Source organism: Lonchura striata, chromosome 4, assembly GCF_050655825.1.
Source record: "Lonchura striata isolate lonStrDom1 chromosome 4, ASM5065582v1, whole genome shotgun sequence".
NCBI classification, from domain to species: Eukaryota; Metazoa; Chordata; class Aves; order Passeriformes; family Estrildidae; genus Lonchura; species Lonchura striata.
The window spans coordinates 12194291-12214227 of NC_140706.1; the positions used below are offsets into that span (position 1 = coordinate 12194291).

General features: G+C 38.6%; 1 protein-coding gene across 13 annotated transcripts in view; it reads left to right on the forward strand.

Moving 5' to 3' along the window:
• The window catches only part of PPP2R2C (protein phosphatase 2 regulatory subunit Bgamma), a 191666-nt gene that overhangs the window by 121218 nt on the left and 50511 nt on the right, over positions 1-19937 (forward strand). For 12 of the 13 annotated variants that reach the window (XM_085577658.1, XM_021550759.4, XM_085577659.1 and 9 more), the window contains 2 exons: positions 15020-15117; positions 15711-15876. In XM_085577658.1, coding sequence (XP_085433784.1) covers positions 15020-15117; positions 15711-15876 — 264 coding nt within the window. Of the gene's footprint in view, positions 1-10260; positions 10319-15019; positions 15118-15710; positions 15877-19937 lie in introns of those variants that run through there. The other variant, XM_085577660.1, reaches the window with a different exon arrangement.

Below are 19937 nucleotides of genomic sequence, written 5' to 3' on the forward strand. Positions count from 1 at the left end.
TTGGTTGCTTTTTAGTCTCCCTATTACTTCTGCATATTTGTGTCTTCCTGTCTAGTATGTACATATCTTTAATCATCCAAGTAATCTTGGTTAATGGACTGTATTTCTGGATGTTTACCTCTCTCTTTGAATCTGGCATGGGGTTAGTCATTGCTTTGTTAGGCTTGACTTCAAATAGTATTTGGTATTAGCACTTTATATACAGATTATTATCCTAATGATCCTGAAGTTTAATTTTGTGCAAATCAGATGGAGGGTGTGCTGCTGCCTGCTTTTCATTGTCAAATCAGATTCTGTCTCTCCTTTTAAATCAGATTTCCACATACAAGTTCAAATCCCTTAGATAAAGACTTTGCTCATTTACAAAGATTGTAATTGATTTTTTGGCCCTGTTTTTAATATTTTGCACTGTAAATGACATCCCAGTGGACAAGAATCATCATACAGATGTTTGAAAGCTCCTTCCTGCAGAGTATGCTAATTGAAGTCTATAAAGTGTCATTGGGCTGCACATTGTTTCTAATTAGTACAAGGCAGTTTCTCTTAGCTTTGTATAGTTTTGCTGGCCTCTTTCCTTCATTATTTTACCAGCTGGCAAGTAAATCTTGTCAGTTACTAAGAAAAAAAAATCCAGAGTTGGAAATTTTTCCTGTGTGCTTCATAGTGTCCTGCTTTCTTTTACCAGAAAAATACAGATTTTTGTATAGCTTAATTCTGACTTTCTGAAGCTGTCAATAAGCTTTTAGCTCCAACAGGTCAGGTATTACTCTGACATCTTTTGAAGGACTCTTTATCTCACATCATCAGGAGAAACATTAGTATGACAATAAATTTCTTTTCTCGTAATAGGGCATTTATGATAATGATTGTCATTTGTCTAGTTTCTGAAAAAGGAATATTTTAGTGACTGCTTGATGGTTGGATGTTTATTGCAGACAGTTTCCCAGGGTATACAATCAGCAGTGCAATGGAAATGGCAGATAAAAGGGTCTCTTTTATGAAAAGGAGCTCAAAATTATGTGCAAAATTACTGGAAAAAGAAGCTTTGCTGCCTGCTTCAGCTTCCCTGTGTGAGTGTATTTGGGTACAGGTCAGGATCTGCAGTCCTTTTAGGGAGTGTTGGATTGCAGTTTTAAAACTCTAGTAGGTACTTCCCTCTGGTATGTTAATTTAGCCTAAGTAGAGTCCCTTCTTTCCTCATGTCTTTCTGCAAGGATTTTTTGCCTCAAGTAATCTGGGAATTAATAGGAGTTAAGAGAGACAAATGAATAGAATTTTCAGGTCTTGGCTGCTTTCTTCAGGCCTCCATTCTAAGCATGGAGGAATGAAACAATAGCTAGTTCTCTTCATAAGACTCTGAGGCAGGACCCCTATTTTTTGTTTTTTTTTAAGGTAAAATTTATATTTTTCCCTTGCATACAATGAATACCTTTTCTGAATATTCAGGAAGCACATTCAAAATTTGGTGTGATGCATTATTGAAACAACTTCTATTGTTTCTATTGATTTCAGTTGAAGTTCACTCATAAGTCCACATTTTGATTGAAGATTGAGGAGTTTCAAGAACACTCTCATGAACAGCTAACATACAATAATTTGTTGTGTATTCTGAGGCATCAGACTAAGATGTAGGAGGTTGACTTGATCCTCTCTGAATGACAGCATACTGAGGAAATAATATTCTTTCTTCCAATCTTTGTTTTTTATCTGAGAGTGACAATGTGATACATCTCTTTCTTCATGTCTAAGTTCTTTTTAGTGTTTAGGGGCAAAAAGTATGTGACAGTTGAAATAATTGTGTTGACCAGAGTGAGACAATTAAAATAAAGTACACTACTTAAGTTGGAAGGTATCTGCAATGACCATGTAGTACAACTGTCTGATTCAGGCTGACCAAAAGTTACACAATGTTAAACACTGACAGGCCTAGGGCATCTACCACCTCTCTGAGAAGCCTGTTCTGATATTTGCCCACCTTCTCAGTCAAGAAATTTTCCCTGTTGTCCAGTCTAAGCCTGCCCAGATGCAGCTTTGATCCATTTCCCATGGCTTGTCACAGAATACCAGGGAGGGAGATCAGCACTTCTCTCTCCACTTCTCTCCTCAGGAAGCTGCAGAGAGCAATGAGGTCACCCTTCAGCCTCATTTTATCCAAACTAGACAAGCCCTGAGTCCTCAGCTACTTCTCACAGGACATTCCTTCCAGCCCTTTCAGCAGCTTTGTTACCCTCTGGATGCATTCAGAGCCCTGAATCCCTCTGGAACCGTGGGGCCCAGCCCAGCGCGCAGCTCCAGGTGCGGCCAGCCCTGCGCTGAGCACAGCAGCACAGGGACCTGCTCTGCGGCTGTGCTGTGCTTGATGCACCCCGGGACAGGGGGTGCCCTCGGGGCTGCCAGGGCCACTGCTGGTTCACACTGAGATGCTGCTGGCCAGCAGCACCCCCAGACCCTTCCTGCAGGGCAGCTCTCCAGCTGTTCCTCTCCTCATTTATTACTGTGTTACTCTGTCCTTCGTACAGAATCTGGCATTTTGACTGTAGAAATTCCACCCCGTTCATCATAGAACAATGCTCCAGTCTATCTAGAGCCCTCTGCAAGGCTGATTACAGAAATCCTCCCTATTGTTTGTGGTGGAAAATGTACTTAATCCCCACAATCTACTCAATATGGTACTGCATTACAGTGGACTTTCTTGTTAGAGCAGAGGCAAACCTCTTTCTCCAAAGAATTACTTGCTAATTATGCAAGTGGATACGAGGCTATTAAACTAAAAACACCAGGTATTTGATCTGAGGTGATATTCATAGAAAAGTACAGTGATGTACTGAAGTAAAAAGAGGAGTTTTTGTTACTTAAAAATACTGCATTACTAAGGGATAGAAATGTAAAATAAAAACATTGTTGTAGAGAGCCAACTTCTTCCAGGGTTAGGAAATGGTGGCAGGGTCTGCATCTGTCCTCTTCACTGTGCAGTGTGAGGCCTGATGGCAGCTGTGAGCTCGTGCATGCATGGGTAAGGTAATGTCTCTCTCCACTCAACTAGGCTTTGGCAAATTTACCAGCATCTACTCTGTGGTTCTGACTTGGGTAATAATACTTTTCCCTTATCACAGTCCTTTGAACAACTAACCAGTGTGTTTCGCCTCTGTTTTTCCTTGGAGAAACCTGTCAACACCTTTTCTCTTCATTCAGTATTTAATGGATGTGTCAAGATTGCTTAATGGAGGATGCTGAAAAGGTATGTTTTGTTGTTAGCTCTGAACAGGCAGTGAGTCCTGACAGCAGTGATGGCTCGGGCACAGCTTTGTCGTGCTGCTGTTACATTGGCTCTGATGCCAGTTCAGTCAGATCAAGCTCAGATATTCGTCTGCAGTGTTCCTCTGCAGTGCATAAATACACCCTCATGCAAACAATTCACAAGCATCTCAACTACATATCCATAATTTATAATTATAGTGGGACTAAAATAGACTTGAGGCTTCAGTTGGCCTCATGTCCCAGAACTGCTGTATTGCAGCAAAGGCTGCTCTGCCTTGAGAGCACAGCAGTAATTACTGTGGACTGTGTTTTAACAGCCAAAGATGATTGTGAGGCACAGCTTCAAGGATATTAGGGAAGTTTGGAAGCCTTGCCCTTCTATCAAGGGCTTAGGTGTCTAAATGTTGCCTGTGTGGGCTGCAAATTAGCATTCTCAAGCAATATGGCTTCAGGAGGCATGGCCTTGGGGAAGACGCCTGCAGATTTGTGAGCCACCACCATTTGCTTTGAAGCCCCCCTGGTTCAGGGAGCCTCCTAAGGAAATTCCTCCAGTTCTGTTTTTGTACAGGAGACAGAAACCTGATTACTGATGTTTATTTTTCCAGATGATTCTGGTTTTGACTTTGCAGTTTTAGTGATAGGATAAAAAAAAATTATATTTTGCATTTTACCTTTTGATGAAGAAGGACTGATTTTGCTTAGTGTTAAAACATAGGATTGAAGCTTTGAAGTCTGTTCCATAGCTGTAAACACAGTGGGAATGGTCTGATTTCCCACTTGTAATACTGCATTATTAGACTGGAAAGAGTTTTTAGGGCTGTTTTACATAATGACTGGATTCTCTGCATGCTGCTACATTCAGAAATAAAATAAAAAAAACCCAGAAACTACCTGACCAACAAATGGTTCCTGTTTTAGACATTGTCTATGGCATTTGTAATATTTGCTGCTCTAGACCTGTTATGTAATTGATGTCCATTGGGAATATCCCAGAAACGGGGATGTTTATTTCCTGAGGCTGTTAACAGTTTTTGAAGTTTGAAGTTTCTTTATCAGACACAGATTGGGGAAAGGTGCATTGATTTTTAGTGTCTTCTGCTCTTTAAGTAATTTTTTAAAGTGAGTAATTATAGAAATACAATGCATTTAAACCTGAGGGAAAATTTAACATTGGGTTTTCACACTGCAGCTGTCTAGAATTCAATGTTTCAGGGCCAAGAGTTCATCTATTTCCTGACATAATAGGGTGATTTAGCATGCTTTTAATTTTAAGCATGTGAGCAATCTCATCTTTCTTCACATTGATTCAGTTGCATAGATACCTTTGTGTATATAGATAGATAGATAGATAGATAGATAGATAGATAGATAGATAGATAGATAGATAAAAAGTAGACTTTGGCCTTTTATGAACTGAACCTTATGAAACGAGCTTTTAGACCAATGTAAAGTTGTGTAAGTATTTTTTTAGTATCATTTTCACATGCATACCAAACCTTAAAGCAGGGTGATACAGTTATCCGGTTCATCTTAGACAAGCTTGGGAGCAGACTTTGGTCTTCTGTCAGTAACAACCACCCATATTAACACTGAAAAATCTGATTTTCATCTTCTTGGGATCATCATGTAAACTTGCTGAAGAGATCTTGATGCAAACAAGAGCTATTTGCACAATCTTTGAACTTGGCTTTAGTTTACACACTTAAACCAGCCACACAACCTGAATAATTCTGAGAGGTCACACTGATTTCAAGGGAGGCTTAGAATGAAGCTAATATATTATGATATGCATGATCTTCATCAAAGAAGTATTAGGCATTCCCAGAAGTCCCAGAGTTATATGATCTCGTGACAGACCCAGAGGCAAATTCAGAGTTGTCAGCGGAATTGTCTTTGGAGCCTGCCAAGCAAACAGATGCTAATGCTAGATGAGTATCTACATGGCTTGGCATGGAGCTCCCATGACAGGCAGCAAGCCCTGTGTGTGACCTTAGCTTGCTGGTCCACTGCTGGGAATCACAGAGATGTCTGGTGATGTGTGAGTTAGAGCTGTCTGTTATTCATGGTGTTTGAATATAGTTTATTTGGATGCTGTAGTCAGAGTCTCTGATGAGAAGATTTAAACACTCCCATCCACCCTTTTGGGTTACAACTGAGAAAGCAAACACAGTTTGTTTTCCTTGTGCTAGTTCTGCAGCTCCAGAGCCCTCTGTACATGCTGGGAAACCCTAATATAATCTGGCATAGCAGAGTGTGAATGTTACTGTGTGTGTGCCACACTGATTCCTGTGAGCTGCACTCACTCACAAGTACATCTGCCTGGGCAAACTGGATGTTTGGGAGCCCCAGGACCAGCTGGCACAGAGAGGCCCATGCCACAGGGGTGACATTCTGCATCTTCCCAACCATGGTGACCTTGTGTGTGCTGCCTGTTGAGAAGTGGCCCTGCCTTGTAGCCTCTGAGCCATGCCAGAGTGGTGTTTAGGAGAGAGCAATTTATTACAGCCAAAAGCCTTTCAAGGTCTTCTCTTTATCAGTTTAACAGTGTGAATCATAGCACTGCAAAACCCAGGAACATCCTGGAGCTCTTCATTTGCTAGCACAGATAGGGCTGTTGTGTCTCTGCCTGCCTTGTCATTGCTCTGTGCATAGAGACTCTGGCTCTAGTCCAGCTCCAGCTCAGTCCTTCATGATTTTTAAGATTATTTGCCCCTTGCTTCACCCAAAAGCCTACTCACTCAGCTTTTTCTCCCTGGGTGCATGCTGTTGTGAGGCTTTGTTGGGACTCCATCAGTATATTCATTTAGCAACATGCATACTCATTTGAGCTGAATATAGGAACATTTAAGTCTCTAGACAAGTGATTAAGGGCTTTATTAAATAGAAATGTTTTGCTAAGCCACAGCATGGATTATCTGTCCCTTAGTATGTGTATAATCAAAACTGGTTCTCTGATCTTGGATAAAAACTCTGGAGGATCTGTTTCATTTTTTTTCTTTTGTGTAAAAGGGGAATGCTGACATTTCTTTGCTGACTTCCTTGGGCTGCTGTGGAGTTGAATACCCAGAAAGTGCTTTGAACATAAGAACTGCTGTGACAGAATTACTGAGAGCTTTGCTTCTAGAATTTAATTGCTCAGTTAAGGAGGAGGGGGAAAAGAAAAGTTCAGAACCAGCTGGCAGAGAAATTCTTTTGAAATTTTATGTAATATATGGATATAACATTCACATGGAATCTGGTTGTTGAGAATTGTATTTTAAATTTTGGATGATTTTTTATTAGTCTTTCATATGTTAATTAATTCTTCCCCTTTAAAATTCTAAATATGGGTGGGATTTTTTTTTTTTGTCTTTGTTTTAGAATAGGCTTTTAGCAAAACTTGATGCTTTCTTATTGTAGACCATTGCAATTATTATGCAAAAGCACAATCACTTCCAAAAATAAAAGTAGAATTAGTATATATTAATAATTTGTGCACTTCCCATTTTTGGCTTACATTTGCTCTGAAATGAAGGGTGAGGTTCAAGGTCTTTCTGTGCTCTCCACAAAACCCCGTTGCCTAGCATTTTTACCACTTGGCAGCACCATTTCTAATCTGTCTGTAGCTGGCAGCCAGGCTGTGCAGCTCCTCGGTGGGAAGTAACACGGAGCAGAGCAGCAGCTCCCAGCTCAGGCAGGCTTCCTTCTGTGGGTACCAGTTTAAACCTCTCTCTGGAAATCGTAAATGCACGATGTGATGCCCATGGCAATTTTTTTCTTTTTTGTCCTTCAGTGTGGGTTGGTAAGAGGAGTGGACTGGCACATTTTCTAAATATGCGCATGTTTATCAAGCAGAATGTTTCAAGCCTGTTACTGAGTCCTTTGCTTAGATGAGGGTCTCATCTGTCAGCAAAGAAAGAAAGAGCTGGCTGCAATTTTAACTTTTTTTTTATCTCTCCCCCCACCCCGCCCCAAAATCTCAGAAGAGTAAATGACTAGCATGTGTTACGCAGTGTAAGCTGTGAAGAAGATTTGAGGGAATGTGAAATTTAGAAGCTTTCTGTGAATATCTTTATGCTAAAATAGGTACTGATCTGCAGGGTTTCCTTAGTTTTAAGCTTTGCTTGTAAGAACAGATACAAGCCGAGTTATCAAATGGCTGCAATTTACTGAGAGCAAAAGGCTTTCTGGTCTTTTTTTTTGGTCTTGTCCAGGCTGAACAGGATGGAGGGATTGCTGTTGCCCTTTTTGGCATCCCCAGGGGCTGAGGTACTGCTGGAAGCAGGGCTGGAGCAGCCCCTGTGTAGCCTGTTAGTGCTCAGGGAGAGCTGCAGGCTCACAGCACAGAGAGAATGCTCAGGGACTGCAGGGGTGCAGTGCCTGCCACTATTGGGGGCCCTAAATAGGCATTAAAAGGAATCTTGGGAAGCTTTTTATCCGTCCACTGCGAGCTCAGATTAAGAAGGCACAAAGCAGTGCACCTGGTGACTTCAGCAAGGATAATGTTAATAATGTTAAAGGAAAATATGAACGTTAATTATCCTTTCTGCCTTTGCAACCTTGCTGGTCTAATCGGGTCACCTTGAACATGAAGACAGTGAAGTGCATGAAAACTGCAGCCAATTTTTTTGAGAAATGTGTCCTAATTTTCAGCTATGCTACATTTGACAAATGTTCCCTGACCTTATTTACTACTTAAGTGGTGGGATACTTTGCATTTACCTCAGTGGGCAGAAGGTCAAGTCTCTTGGGCCTCTTTTCCTGGAAGCCTTGTACTCTGCAGGTGGGAGATGGTTGCAAGAACCTCTGGAATAAGGACTTTGAGGTTTTGAATGAGGAGTACATATGTGGGAGGGTCAGTTTATGAAACACTGAATCTCAGTGACTTGTGTTCAGTATTAAGTGTTGTTTTAGCATAGAGCACTGAACCCAGATAATCTGCTTTACATATTTGTCCTGTAAGCATTTCTGTTTTTACATTGACTGTACTCTAATAGTTGATTTTTCTAATTTGAGAAATACAGCTAGAAATTAGCATGTGATTAAAAAGCTGTTGAAAAAATTTTCTAGGCTCTTAAAATAAACACATACAAAAGTAGTGGAGGAAAAATCCAACTCCATTAAATCTCCAGGCTAAAAAGAATAAATCACAGAGGTTCTAAGTACTCATAAAGGCTAAAGACTTTGGGTTTGGTTTTTCTAGACTCTGTTTCAAGTGAATTTTCTCTTTGAGTGAGTATTGAATATATGTTCAGATATTCTGCATGGAAAGGTGTTTTTCTTGGTCCCTGAGGATAGGGATGCATGGACTTGTGAAATTCAAAAGTCTCATACTGGTCTCATGGTCACCTAAGCCTGATGTAGGCTACCAAGGTGTGTATGTGTAGCATTTCTAAAATCCAAAAGTTGGAGATTAAAGATGAAGAAAAGGGAAACATTAGCACAGTGCTTGCCAGGATTTGAAGTAAGAAAAATTTGTTGCTCCCATTCTTTGGGGTTTTTAAACATTTATTTACTGTCATACCTAGCTGAAGTGCTCGTGTTTCAAGGAGCATTTCAAGACCTGGTCAGCATTTAGCTGTGTGAGTTTGGATTTCATGTCAGGAAGAGGTTGTACTCAGGAAAAAAAGTGATATTTAGCCTGATAAACCTTGTTCTTGTTTGACAAGATTAAATGGGCTGTTTGGTTTTTGCCTTTAATATATTTGCCTTTGTAAGCAAGGAAGCTAGGCAAGGTGGCAGTTAAAAAAATAACTACCTGAAGTGTAGTGGACACCCATCTCTGGATTTCATTTAAATTGATCACCTTGTTTCAGTGATTCCTCAAGCTTTTCCACTGTTAGCAGCATCTGTGTTCAAAGTTTGCCTTTGCCAAAATCTGTTTCCTGTCATGTTTTGCCTTGTCCCTACATCTGGAGCAAACATTTGCCATTTTTCAGCACAAACTCATCAGACTTTAAAGCTATAATAAATGAGGAAAAAAGCAAAATTAAAGACTTGCCAGGATGACAAATAATCCTAGGAGTGAAGGGGCAGATAGATGCCTCTTTTCAAAATATTTCTTTTCTGTTGTAGCATTTCCTTGTACTCTTTCGTGCTTTCTTAAGCTCTCATATGTCCATGTAGTTTCTCAGGTGTGCTCTTTTGCATCCTTCATCATGCTTTTCTAATATTTGCATGCTCTGTCCTTCTCTTGACATCTCATGCATCCTTGTGCTCTCCTTTTTCTTATTTTCCTCATCTTGTGCACATAAATTGTGTTGTTTTGGTGCCTTGGAGAGGTGATCAGGCAGTTTGTGTGTAGGACAAGGAACCTGTATCTGGGTGATGTGGTTTAGGGGTTACAATGGTACTGCTGGGTTGATGGCTAGACTTGATGATCTTAAAGGTCTCTTCCAGCCCTGATGATTGTGATTCTATGATGCTGTGTCTTGTGTGTCCAAGTGTGGAGTTGGCTTTCTGGTGTGTTGGTTATGGGTGTTAAGTATTTGACCCAGTGAAGGTGGATGGTGTGATGTGGGAGAGTTTGCATTATGCTTGCTTGAACTTTGAGGATGCTTCTAATGTCTTACAATCTCTGGATCCAAGATGGTGAATAATACTACTGTGGCCCAAAGTGAATGCACTTTACAGAGACTGCTACTTCAAGCAGGAAATTTTTCAGTTGTCAAGGATCTTTCTGTCAGCTATTTCAGAAAATAAGACCTTCATACATTTGAGGTTTTACCTACTTTATTTTCTAGCTGTTTGAGGAAACCTTTGAAACTCCAGCTTTTAAAAAGGTAGCAGGCCTTTTTTTCCATTTATTTTTTTCATTTCCTACTTTTTTTTTCTTTCTTAGTCTAGACTAAATTCTGACAGCACGGCTCTTTGTATTGGCTGTCCCTTCATTCGAGATACTGTAATACTGCTCCTCTTTTATTTGCCATTTGTCCTTTTGTTTTATGGTTCTCTTTGTTGCAAGCTTCTTTGTTGTTTCTTCCAGATTATTCTCCTCAGGGACTTCTGTATCAGTATGACTGAACATTGCTTGCAGCCATGCCAGATTGTGCTGTGATCTTATTGGATTTCACAAACCAAGGTTAGGCCAGGTCAGAACTTGGTTGAAATAACGTAGAGTACAAGATTGCCTGCTGGCCGCTGGGAGCACACACAACAAAAACCTGACCCAGATGTTGATTCAGTCAGCTCAGGCTGGCTGTGTTGCTGTGCTGACTGTGGTGGGTGTGATACTAATGCCAAGTTTGACCTGTTCTGGCTGGTAGGATTTCACAGCTTTTTTCTTAGAGAAGAGTACTGTTGTTAATTCCAGTGTTCTGGCCCATTCCAAATCCTTTAATTCTCTATCAGGATTACACTGGAATTCAGTTGAAGATATATTCGCTGATCTTCTTTTCCCTGTACTGTTGCATGATTTCCCTCGAAACTTGCTGTGCTGTTCAAAAAGCTGCCTTAGTGTGCTGGATGAAATAATTACAAAATTTTCTTTGTTTCCTGACCTTCTGAAGCAAAACAAACAAACAAACAAAAAAACCCCCCAAAATAAAAAACCCAACCACCACATTCTTCTGATGAAAGGTTCCAGAAAGGTAGAAACTTAACACATAGAAACTACAGTTGAGCTTTTCTTCGAGTTGCTTGAAGTTTCTGACCAAAAGACTGTATGAAGTTGTATAACTTTGTTGAGACTTAGCTTCACTGAGTGCATTTTTGGCAGAAAATTGCATGCTATTACACTTGAGTGCACCAAAATGATAGGAAGATTGAATATATAGATAAGGCTTTTCTAATTTATTGTAGACATATTTGGACCTGTTGGTGTTCTGTATGGTTTTTAATAGCTTATTCCTTTAAATAAAGCTGTGAGAGGCTAGAAGGTGAACATAGAAAAGTATGTAATGGTGTGAAATAAAGGCTAAAGTTAACTTGGGTTACATGTACTAACCTTGTTTCATCACTGAACTCAGCCTGAGGGAGGGCTGCTGGAGGGTTCATTTGCCTGGGTCCATGCTGGAACAATACTCATGAAGTTGTGGAAAGAACAGTACAACCAGCTTGTTTACCCTGATGTGCCCAGAGGTACAGTGATGGACTTAGATCTATCACATAATCTGAATATATCTAGCTAGGCAGCAGCCATTAACAACATAGCCATTAAGAACATTTAAGGAGTGTAAATTGTGAATCTGCAGAGGAATTAGTGAGGTGTGAAAGGGCAGGGGTGACTAGGAGTCAGTAAATTAAATACTGGACCAGGAGAAGCTTCTTGTCAGTTTAAGCTGTAAAGTAGTGTGAAATCTTTCTGTGTAGAGTTATGCGGTATCTTTCTGTGAATATGTAAAATAAGTTTTGGGATTCAAGTCTGTAATGCATTTTACATACTGGGACATTTGCTGTTCCTGCATGTGGACCAGATAATCAGGTGTTTATGCCCCTGGAGTATTTTTATCTTTTGAAAGTTTTGGGTCTGCTTTTCTCAGTCAGCACCTATATATTGAGGGAAAATATTGAGTATCTTGACTTTTAAATACAAGTTTATATATATTTCTGTATAGACAAAATGGAAAATTTAAAATTGGAGTAGGAAGATTAATGTTCTCTAAAAGATGGGATTTACAGTTTGATTGTAAGCGTTTGGCATTGAGGTTACCCATAATTATTCTTAATAGGTAAATTATCTCTGTCTCTGGTAATCCTAATCATCAGTGCAAAGCTTGGCACTGCCAGCAGAGATATGGAAGGTATAGAGTAGGAGAAGGCTGGAAGGAGTCTTTCATCTCTGCCATCCTTTGCCAAGGGCTTACTGTACATGCAAATTCATCAGCTTTTCTATTGTGGTGCATTTATATATCCTGGAGAGGCTGAAATCTGGGAATTAATTGCTCTGTGTGCTCAGGGGGCCACTCTGCAGTGGCAGAGTGTAGGATTGGGACAGTAGTGGCTGATGTTGCTACGGCATTAATAAATATATGAGAGAATGTCCTGCAGAAGAGTATGAAGGGGTTTGTTGATTGATTCTGTCCTTACCTCCTCTGTTTTAGGAAGAGCCAGCCTGGATAACCCTTTGTAAGAAACAGCATGACTGATGTTCACCTGCTGAACAGATATTCTGGATATGTTTGTGGGGGGAGGTGGGGTGGTGGTGTCTGTGCAGGGGACAGATAGCTGTTGTTTTCAGCTGTTATTTACAGGATCAATAAAACTGATTTTCCAATTCAAGGATAATTTTTACCAACAAGCTACATAGCCTATAAGGTCATAATATTGGATCTACTCTTTTTCAGAACAAGTTAATTAAAAAATGATAGGTAGTTTCCAGCTCAGGGTTAGTTTTTCTGATAGAAAGGAGAGATGAATCTGGAACATACACCTTGGGAGGGGGTGAGAATTTTGCCTCAGAACAACATTGTTGCACACTGACCACAGTCCTTTTATTTGAACAATAATCATTTAACTGTGCATGATATTTTAATGACAAATGTAATAAGAAAACACAGAGCTGTTTTATTACAATCCTGGTTCAATTATTATGTGCAAATACTGCTGTGGACCTTACTGGGCAATGACAGATGCCCTCTGTAAAGTGCAATATATTTATGATCACTGCCTCTGTAGAGAAGAATATTTTGTAATGTTGTGGAATTATCCCAGGCCAATAGCAAGTGCATTCACACATATATGTCCAAATGCCATTTATTCCTTTTGCAGTTACCTTATTCTTTTGTGACCAGTTGAGAAAGTCTCAGTATGTGACTCATACATATACATACACACATATTTTAATGCTGCATTTCTCCCTCTGCATTTGCCCTTCTTGCCCATTGCACACTTAAGATAAGGCAGAGTTTAAAAGGAGTATCAATGTGAGGCCTCTGCAGTTCTGCCTCTGTGATTGGGGTGAAATACAGCTTTGAATGGGTAAAATCATGCAGCTATCAATTTATAAGCTGGTGACTGCACCTACTGAATTCTGCAGGGTAAGGAGAAAATAGCCAATAAGCATTCTTCAATTGAAAGCAGTCTGAATGAACATTACATGCCAGAAAAGTTTATTAGATTTTTAGATTTGAGTAAACAACCCTTTTTATTTTTGACATTGAGCTGAACCCACTGCAAACCCGAGCATCATGAAATATAACCAGAGTCCTTTTCCTATACTTTGGTAAGTCTCAGGCTTTTGTAGTTATTTATGCATTCTGTGCAAGTCCACATAAAAATTAAATGCCATTACCTTTGAGAAGATTTGGGTTCAGACCAAAAATACTCTTAAGTCTTCATGTGACATTTTTCTCAGTCTACACATCCATTTATGGTTCCCCTTTCTTCTTTTGTATATTGGAGTAGTGGAGGAAAAAAATGGGGGAATATTGGTTTGATTTAGAAGAATTCGATGGTGAAGATTTGTTTAAAAAATGAAAAGATATTTTTCTTTACTGTGATTGGAGCAAAGTTTTCCTTTTTTAGATGGTAAATAGTTTATAATGTTTGAGTAAGAATCTGGCTTTTGGATGGCTGTGTTGCTGATGAGAGCTACTGGCAACAGAGGCTTTCTAACACCAAACTGCTAGTTTATTAAAAGAATAATAGGAACAGATGTTTTCAATTCATAAAACGTATCAAGTAAATGGTACATCCACTTGTTATTTCAATTCCTTTGAATTTCTGTGAACTCATTTGGGGCTAGGTTCTCAAAAGAGCTTAGCCCACTGTCACATCATTGTTCTCACTATAAACTGATGGATGATGAACGTGTTTGGGAACTGCAGCTTTTGATGCCTAAAGGGGAGCTCCTAACTACTGATGCTTCTAAAATCTGGCCCATATTTCTGATGAGTGAATACCGATCATTATAGAGGATTCATACATGCAATCTCTGAGTAATACCCTGCATTTGCCTGTGATTGTATATATGATGGTTTCTTAATTTACTATTGCACTAGGCATTTTAATTCAAATTATGGTAATAGTGTAGGATTAACTGTGGATTATGATTCTAGGATGTACTCTCATTCAAACAGGAGAACCAGTTCTTTAGCTCCTACAGCCTCTTTCTCCCTCTCATCCTGATGTGTAGTAATTTGAGCTCAAGACTGGCCTCAGGTTTTGATGAGGTTTCTTGTTTAAGCTGATGAAATTGCTTAGGGAAGGCAGTTGTTGAAAATAAGGAAAAGAGAGACTGAGATTCTTTTCGTCTTCTGATGGCACATTTTTACAGTGCTGAAATGATTTTTTGAAAACATTGATTTAGAATGGGTTCTTGCCAGCGTTGCACAGTGAACAGTTCTGGTTTTGCCTTCATTCCTCAGTGGTAGGACAGGCTGCATATACTTTGCTTTTGACTCCAATACATTTTTGAGAAAACTAGTGCTGGGGGTTATGTTAAAATCACCAGAAAGCTTGTAGAATAACTAATACATGCAAGAGAACTGATGTTATGTTGGTCCTTGTTAGAGCATATAGCAGGAGGCCAGCTCTTTTCTTTGCCAGTAGTGAAAAAAAACCTTTGTAGCCACCCAAGATGGCTCTTCTTGAAGCATAATCTCTCCAAAGAGCTTCTTCTCCCCCAAGCTGCAGATGTGCTGGAAACACAAATTTTCCTCTTTAATGTTTGCACTTGTTTCATTAGATTGTAATGGCATGCAGCCTGTTTGCATTAGTGAATTCATGTGAATTCCTTCAAATCCCTCATTTGTTGCATTTTTTGTGGAGTGCCTGATATTTCTAGTGACTTTGTGTTGTAGCAGCACTCTAAAATCTGCCTTTTTTCTCTTTCTTCCTCCAGCTGATATTATTTCTACAGTTGAGTTCAACCACACTGGAGAACTGCTGGCTACTGGTGACAAGGGGGGCCGAGTTGTTATATTCCAAAGGGAACCTGAGGTATGTGGGATGCCAGTGTCATCCTTAATAGCCTGATAAAACCTGGCTTAATTTTTAACACTTTATTTGAATTGAATTAACAAACTTGTTTATAATCTCAAGATTCAGTAAAACAGAGCATCACCTGTTCAAAGAAGAAATGAAATAGGGTACGGACTTCTAACTCGTAAGTTTGCTGTCCCAAGCAAAAACGCTTCAAAGCTCCAAAATTCTGATATAAGAAAAAAGTAGGTTATTTTCGGTTTACTTCTGACTTGTTTTAATAGCTTTTGTCTGGTGATGGAACCCTATTCCATTTAACACAATACCTTCATTTACCTTTATGTTGTAAATTCTGTTCATATGCACTATCTGGTGTAGAAGTCTTTCCTGAATAGCTGACATTTCTCCCAAAATTATAATATTAAGTGTTTCAATGCTCACAGGAAATTTCATTCTTACTGAAACAAATCTGTCAATATAATGTTTTAAATGAGAAATTAAAGTAAATGTTCAATATTTTTATATATATAAGGCTGTGTATACACCTCTTCTAAGAGATGAAGACATATTGCTGTCATAAACAACATTTCTGTTGTTTTTATTCTCCATAGAGTAAAAATGAGCCTTACAATCAGGGGGAGTACAATGTTTACAGCACTTTCCAGAGCCATGAACCTGAATTTGATTATTTGAAGAGCTTGGAGATAGAAGAAAAAATAAACAAGATCAAGTGGTTACCACAGCAAAATGCAGCTCACTCACTTCTATCAACAAATGGTAAGATTGATGAGAGTATGCAGGACATGGCAGTACTTGCAATATTTGCTCTGTGTGTTTTAGTGCTGACATATATATTTGCTCATTTTAATCTACTGTTTTAGTAATTTCCTCTTTCAGAGTTTACCAAGACTGTCATACTGCCTGTGATATCTGTTTTTTGTATACTTTATTAATAGAATCATGAGATTTTTCAAATTGATTATTCATAGACACTTAAAGAGCAATCCATTTTTCTATTAATATGCAGTGCTATCCATAGATCTTGTGACAAAGGCATCACCTTACTCAGCAGCTTGTGTTTCATATGAAATTTAGAATTTTTTCTTCTGTATTTGTTGTAAATTTATTATTTGTAGATCTGTAGATGAAGGTAGGTGAGAGAGATTAATTTATTTTTCTTTTCATTCATTATCATCAGAATAGTTTATTTAAGTTTAAAAGAGGTACACAAATCTTGGGAAGACAGGAAGAATAATACTAGGGTATTGATACTGACTCATATTTCTGACATGTCTCAAGCCTGTTGATGAATGAAGGCAGTATTACTACCAAGAGGAGGTATTCACATATGAAATAAGAGAAAAAAACTGAATGTAACCTAACATGAATAGGTGTAATTTACGAAGCACTTAGACACCCACAAACTTTATTATTGCAGATGATGCATAACATAAAATACCACAAAAATGGTTTTAAATTTTAGATCTAATGGTAATCAGAAAATATTTTTTTGTTCTAGAAGTTTGAGTATAATTAGAAGTTGCTGATAAAAAATAGGGTAATCTCATCTTTGGGAACTGACACAATATAAAGTGATTTCTTTGCATTGAAATATATAGTATTAAATAATGTTTACATTAATTCAAAGTAGATGATAATTCTTTTAGTATTTTGTAGTTTGTTTTACTTACAGTTACCTTTGAATTTTGGGGTCACTGTTACTTATTCAAAATGAAACATACCTGTTACAGAGAGGTGTTTTATGCTTATTAAATGATAAGTCACCTTATGAAGTCTGGGAGTTTATTTCTAGCCTTCTCCCTTGGTCAAAATATCCCTCACCTTCCTCAGATAACTAAGAATGTCTTCTTCTGAGCATGTGATACAAAAGCAGATTATTGAAAATAAAACCTCTCCCTTTTCATTTTAAAGTTTGTTTTTAGAAATACAGAGGAATACAGCTGAATCCTCAGATTTTAAGCTTTTGCAGTTATAGATAATAGACTGCTACATGAGTTTTCTGGTTTGAAGAGGGGAAAAGGAAGAAATAATCAGTCCTAGTGCTGCTGTGGTTAATCCAGTTTCCACCAACAGTGAGCAAGCCTAGGACCTGGAAAAATACTTTGGCCTCTGCTTCTCCCCCTTAGTTTTGGAGCATCTCAGCAGACCCCTTCATGCTGAGGAGGACAGAAATGGTCCCACTGGCACAAGCATTGGATTTTGGCTTTGAATTGCAAAACATTTGCATATGCCAAGGAGGATTCCTAGCCTCCAGGCACAACAGGGTTGAAGTCTCAAGATTCACCTCCTGGCATATTCTTAAAGATGGTTTTAGCTTCAGGGTACAGACAGCCCACGTTGAATTATTCACCGTCTCACAGATTAGCTGTGAGAAGCCTTTGACAATATATATCAATTCCATGCCTATAAAAAGGGATAATAATATGTTTCCTAACTTGAAGGCACTACCTGTCACACATGCTCATATTGGACAGATTGTAGAAATATCTTGAGTACTGTTTTTTGTTTACTGAATTCCAAGCCTGCTATTTTAATGCAATTTTTGATATTTTGCTCTCTGGTAATTTAGGATCTAATGCATGGTTTTTGCAGAAAAATGAGAACTGTGAAACAGCATCCTTTCCACATGCTCAGGTGGACAGTGCCCACTGAATGTGCTGGAAGTAGCATCCTGCTGTTCAGGAACATGAGGGGAGAGTCAGTCTAAATCTAACCCCCAGTATTTGAGGCTTGGCAGGTCTGCACCTGCCCAAATCTGTTTCTTTCATTCTAAGGAGAACTTTTGTGTGGAGTTGTTTCTGCACAGGTCACCTCTCTCAGAGTCAGTCTTGGTTCCTTTCCAGTTCACATTATCAGCTAAGCTTGGATTGTGGCGTCTTAATTAATGGAGACAGAAGGAAATCACCAAGGCATTCAAATACCACTGTGGATTTACAGTGCTTGCAGTTAGAAAATTTGCAGTTTTCACTGTAAAATGAATGGATTTAGTAGTGTAATAATAACAACTTATTATGATTCATTGGTATCTTTTGTACCAGAATATATTTGGGCCACTTTCAGTGTGAGCTACATAAGGTAGATCAGAATTTATACAGATTCTTTTATCTGAGGCTTTCAGACTGCTTACCAGATATTAATTGATTTTAACTTCATAACACCTTTGAAACTGAATGCTTAACCTCATAGAGATGTTTCTATTTTTTTATATTTTGAAAAATATAAGCATACTTAAAACTTCTAAGGAGTATTTAAAGTCCAGAAGTAGATAAAGGAGAAGAAAACCAATACATGATAACCTTATCTCCTAATAAAACAGTTTTCACTCAGGAAAGAGGTAGATTTATTAATAGCAATCAAATATAACAATGGAAAATTGTAGGTTTTTTATTATAATTAATTTTGCAATTGCTGTATTTATAATTTTTTTACTAGATCAGCAGGAAATGCACTATTTACATGTAATAGATAATCCAAGGGCATTATATGACCTATGTATATTTTTAGTACTTAATTAACATGATACACAACACAAATGAAATTTATTGAATTTTTAAAAGGAGCTTTTTAGTTGCAATTTGAACTAACTTTTTGTTCTGTAGATTGACTGTAACTGTATTGTGATTTTTTTTGCTTGTATATTAGCATATCGATATAATTAAGAGATACATAATAGTAAAAAATGAGTAATGAGGGATTGATTTTGAAACAATGAAAGTTCAAAGTTAGAAGTTGCTATAGAAGTGTAAATCAATTAATGTTTTTCCTGTATCCTGTCTTTAAAGTGATTTGTACTAGCATTTGAAAGTAGTATTTGGATCAGCCACACTGGGAAAATTATTATGATCTGCTATGTGCTTGGGGAAAGAAAGGTAAAGGAAGAAAGTGGGATGAAATCAGAAATTATGCAGGAACTGAGGTTAATAAATCTGTACTGAAGGGCAGAAGCTTTGGAAAGACTTCGGCTGCTGCACAAGCAGATGAGTGAAGCAAACAGAATCTCAGGGACAGATTTTTTGCAGATTATTTGGCATTGATTTTTCAGTCTAGGAAGCATTAGGGTTGGCAGGTTAGGAGCACAACCACAGTGGGAGTGGACAATCAGCATCAGGAAATCTGGAGCTTCAGCTTGTACAAAAAAACCCCAAAGACAAATGCAGTGTGAAATGTTTAAAACATGTTTGTTGGTTTCACAGGCTCTTTGGTAACTGAGAGACATCATGACTCTCTCATCATGTGCTCCAGCCATCATGAGAAAGGAAGAGTATGGATTTTATTCCATTAGGATTAATACATTTTTCTCCTTACTTTTCTCTCTTGCCATCCCAACACATTTCTCTTACTTTAGCTGTTTTTTTTTTTTTTTTTTTTCAGCTGCTTTCCATTAGGAGGGAGAAATACCTCGTTTTTTACACAGCCTTTCATTTACAGGAGCTCCTGATGTTACACCAGTGCACCACTGCCCATTCCCATAGAGGGCCAGGAACAGGTCATTGGCATGGCTGTGTACTCCATGCTGTTCTTGTGCTGTTTTTAAGTAACCTAGCAAACTGCCAAACTGGTTTTAATATTGACATTATTTCCTTGCCAAGTCAGATTGATAAACCGAGCTTCAGCAGTGAGCATTGAGTAGTTTGGGTTTGTTCCACCTGCAAACAGCCAGGTTGGATGCATGAGCAGCACATGCTCTACATGCTTCACACAGTCTTTCAGCTGCCAGGAACCCCTGACTCGGTGTGAAGATCTGGAATGTGCTTTATGAGTATTTTGTCTGCTGGCAACATTTTCTGGATGTGCAGAATGAAGTGACCCAGACTATT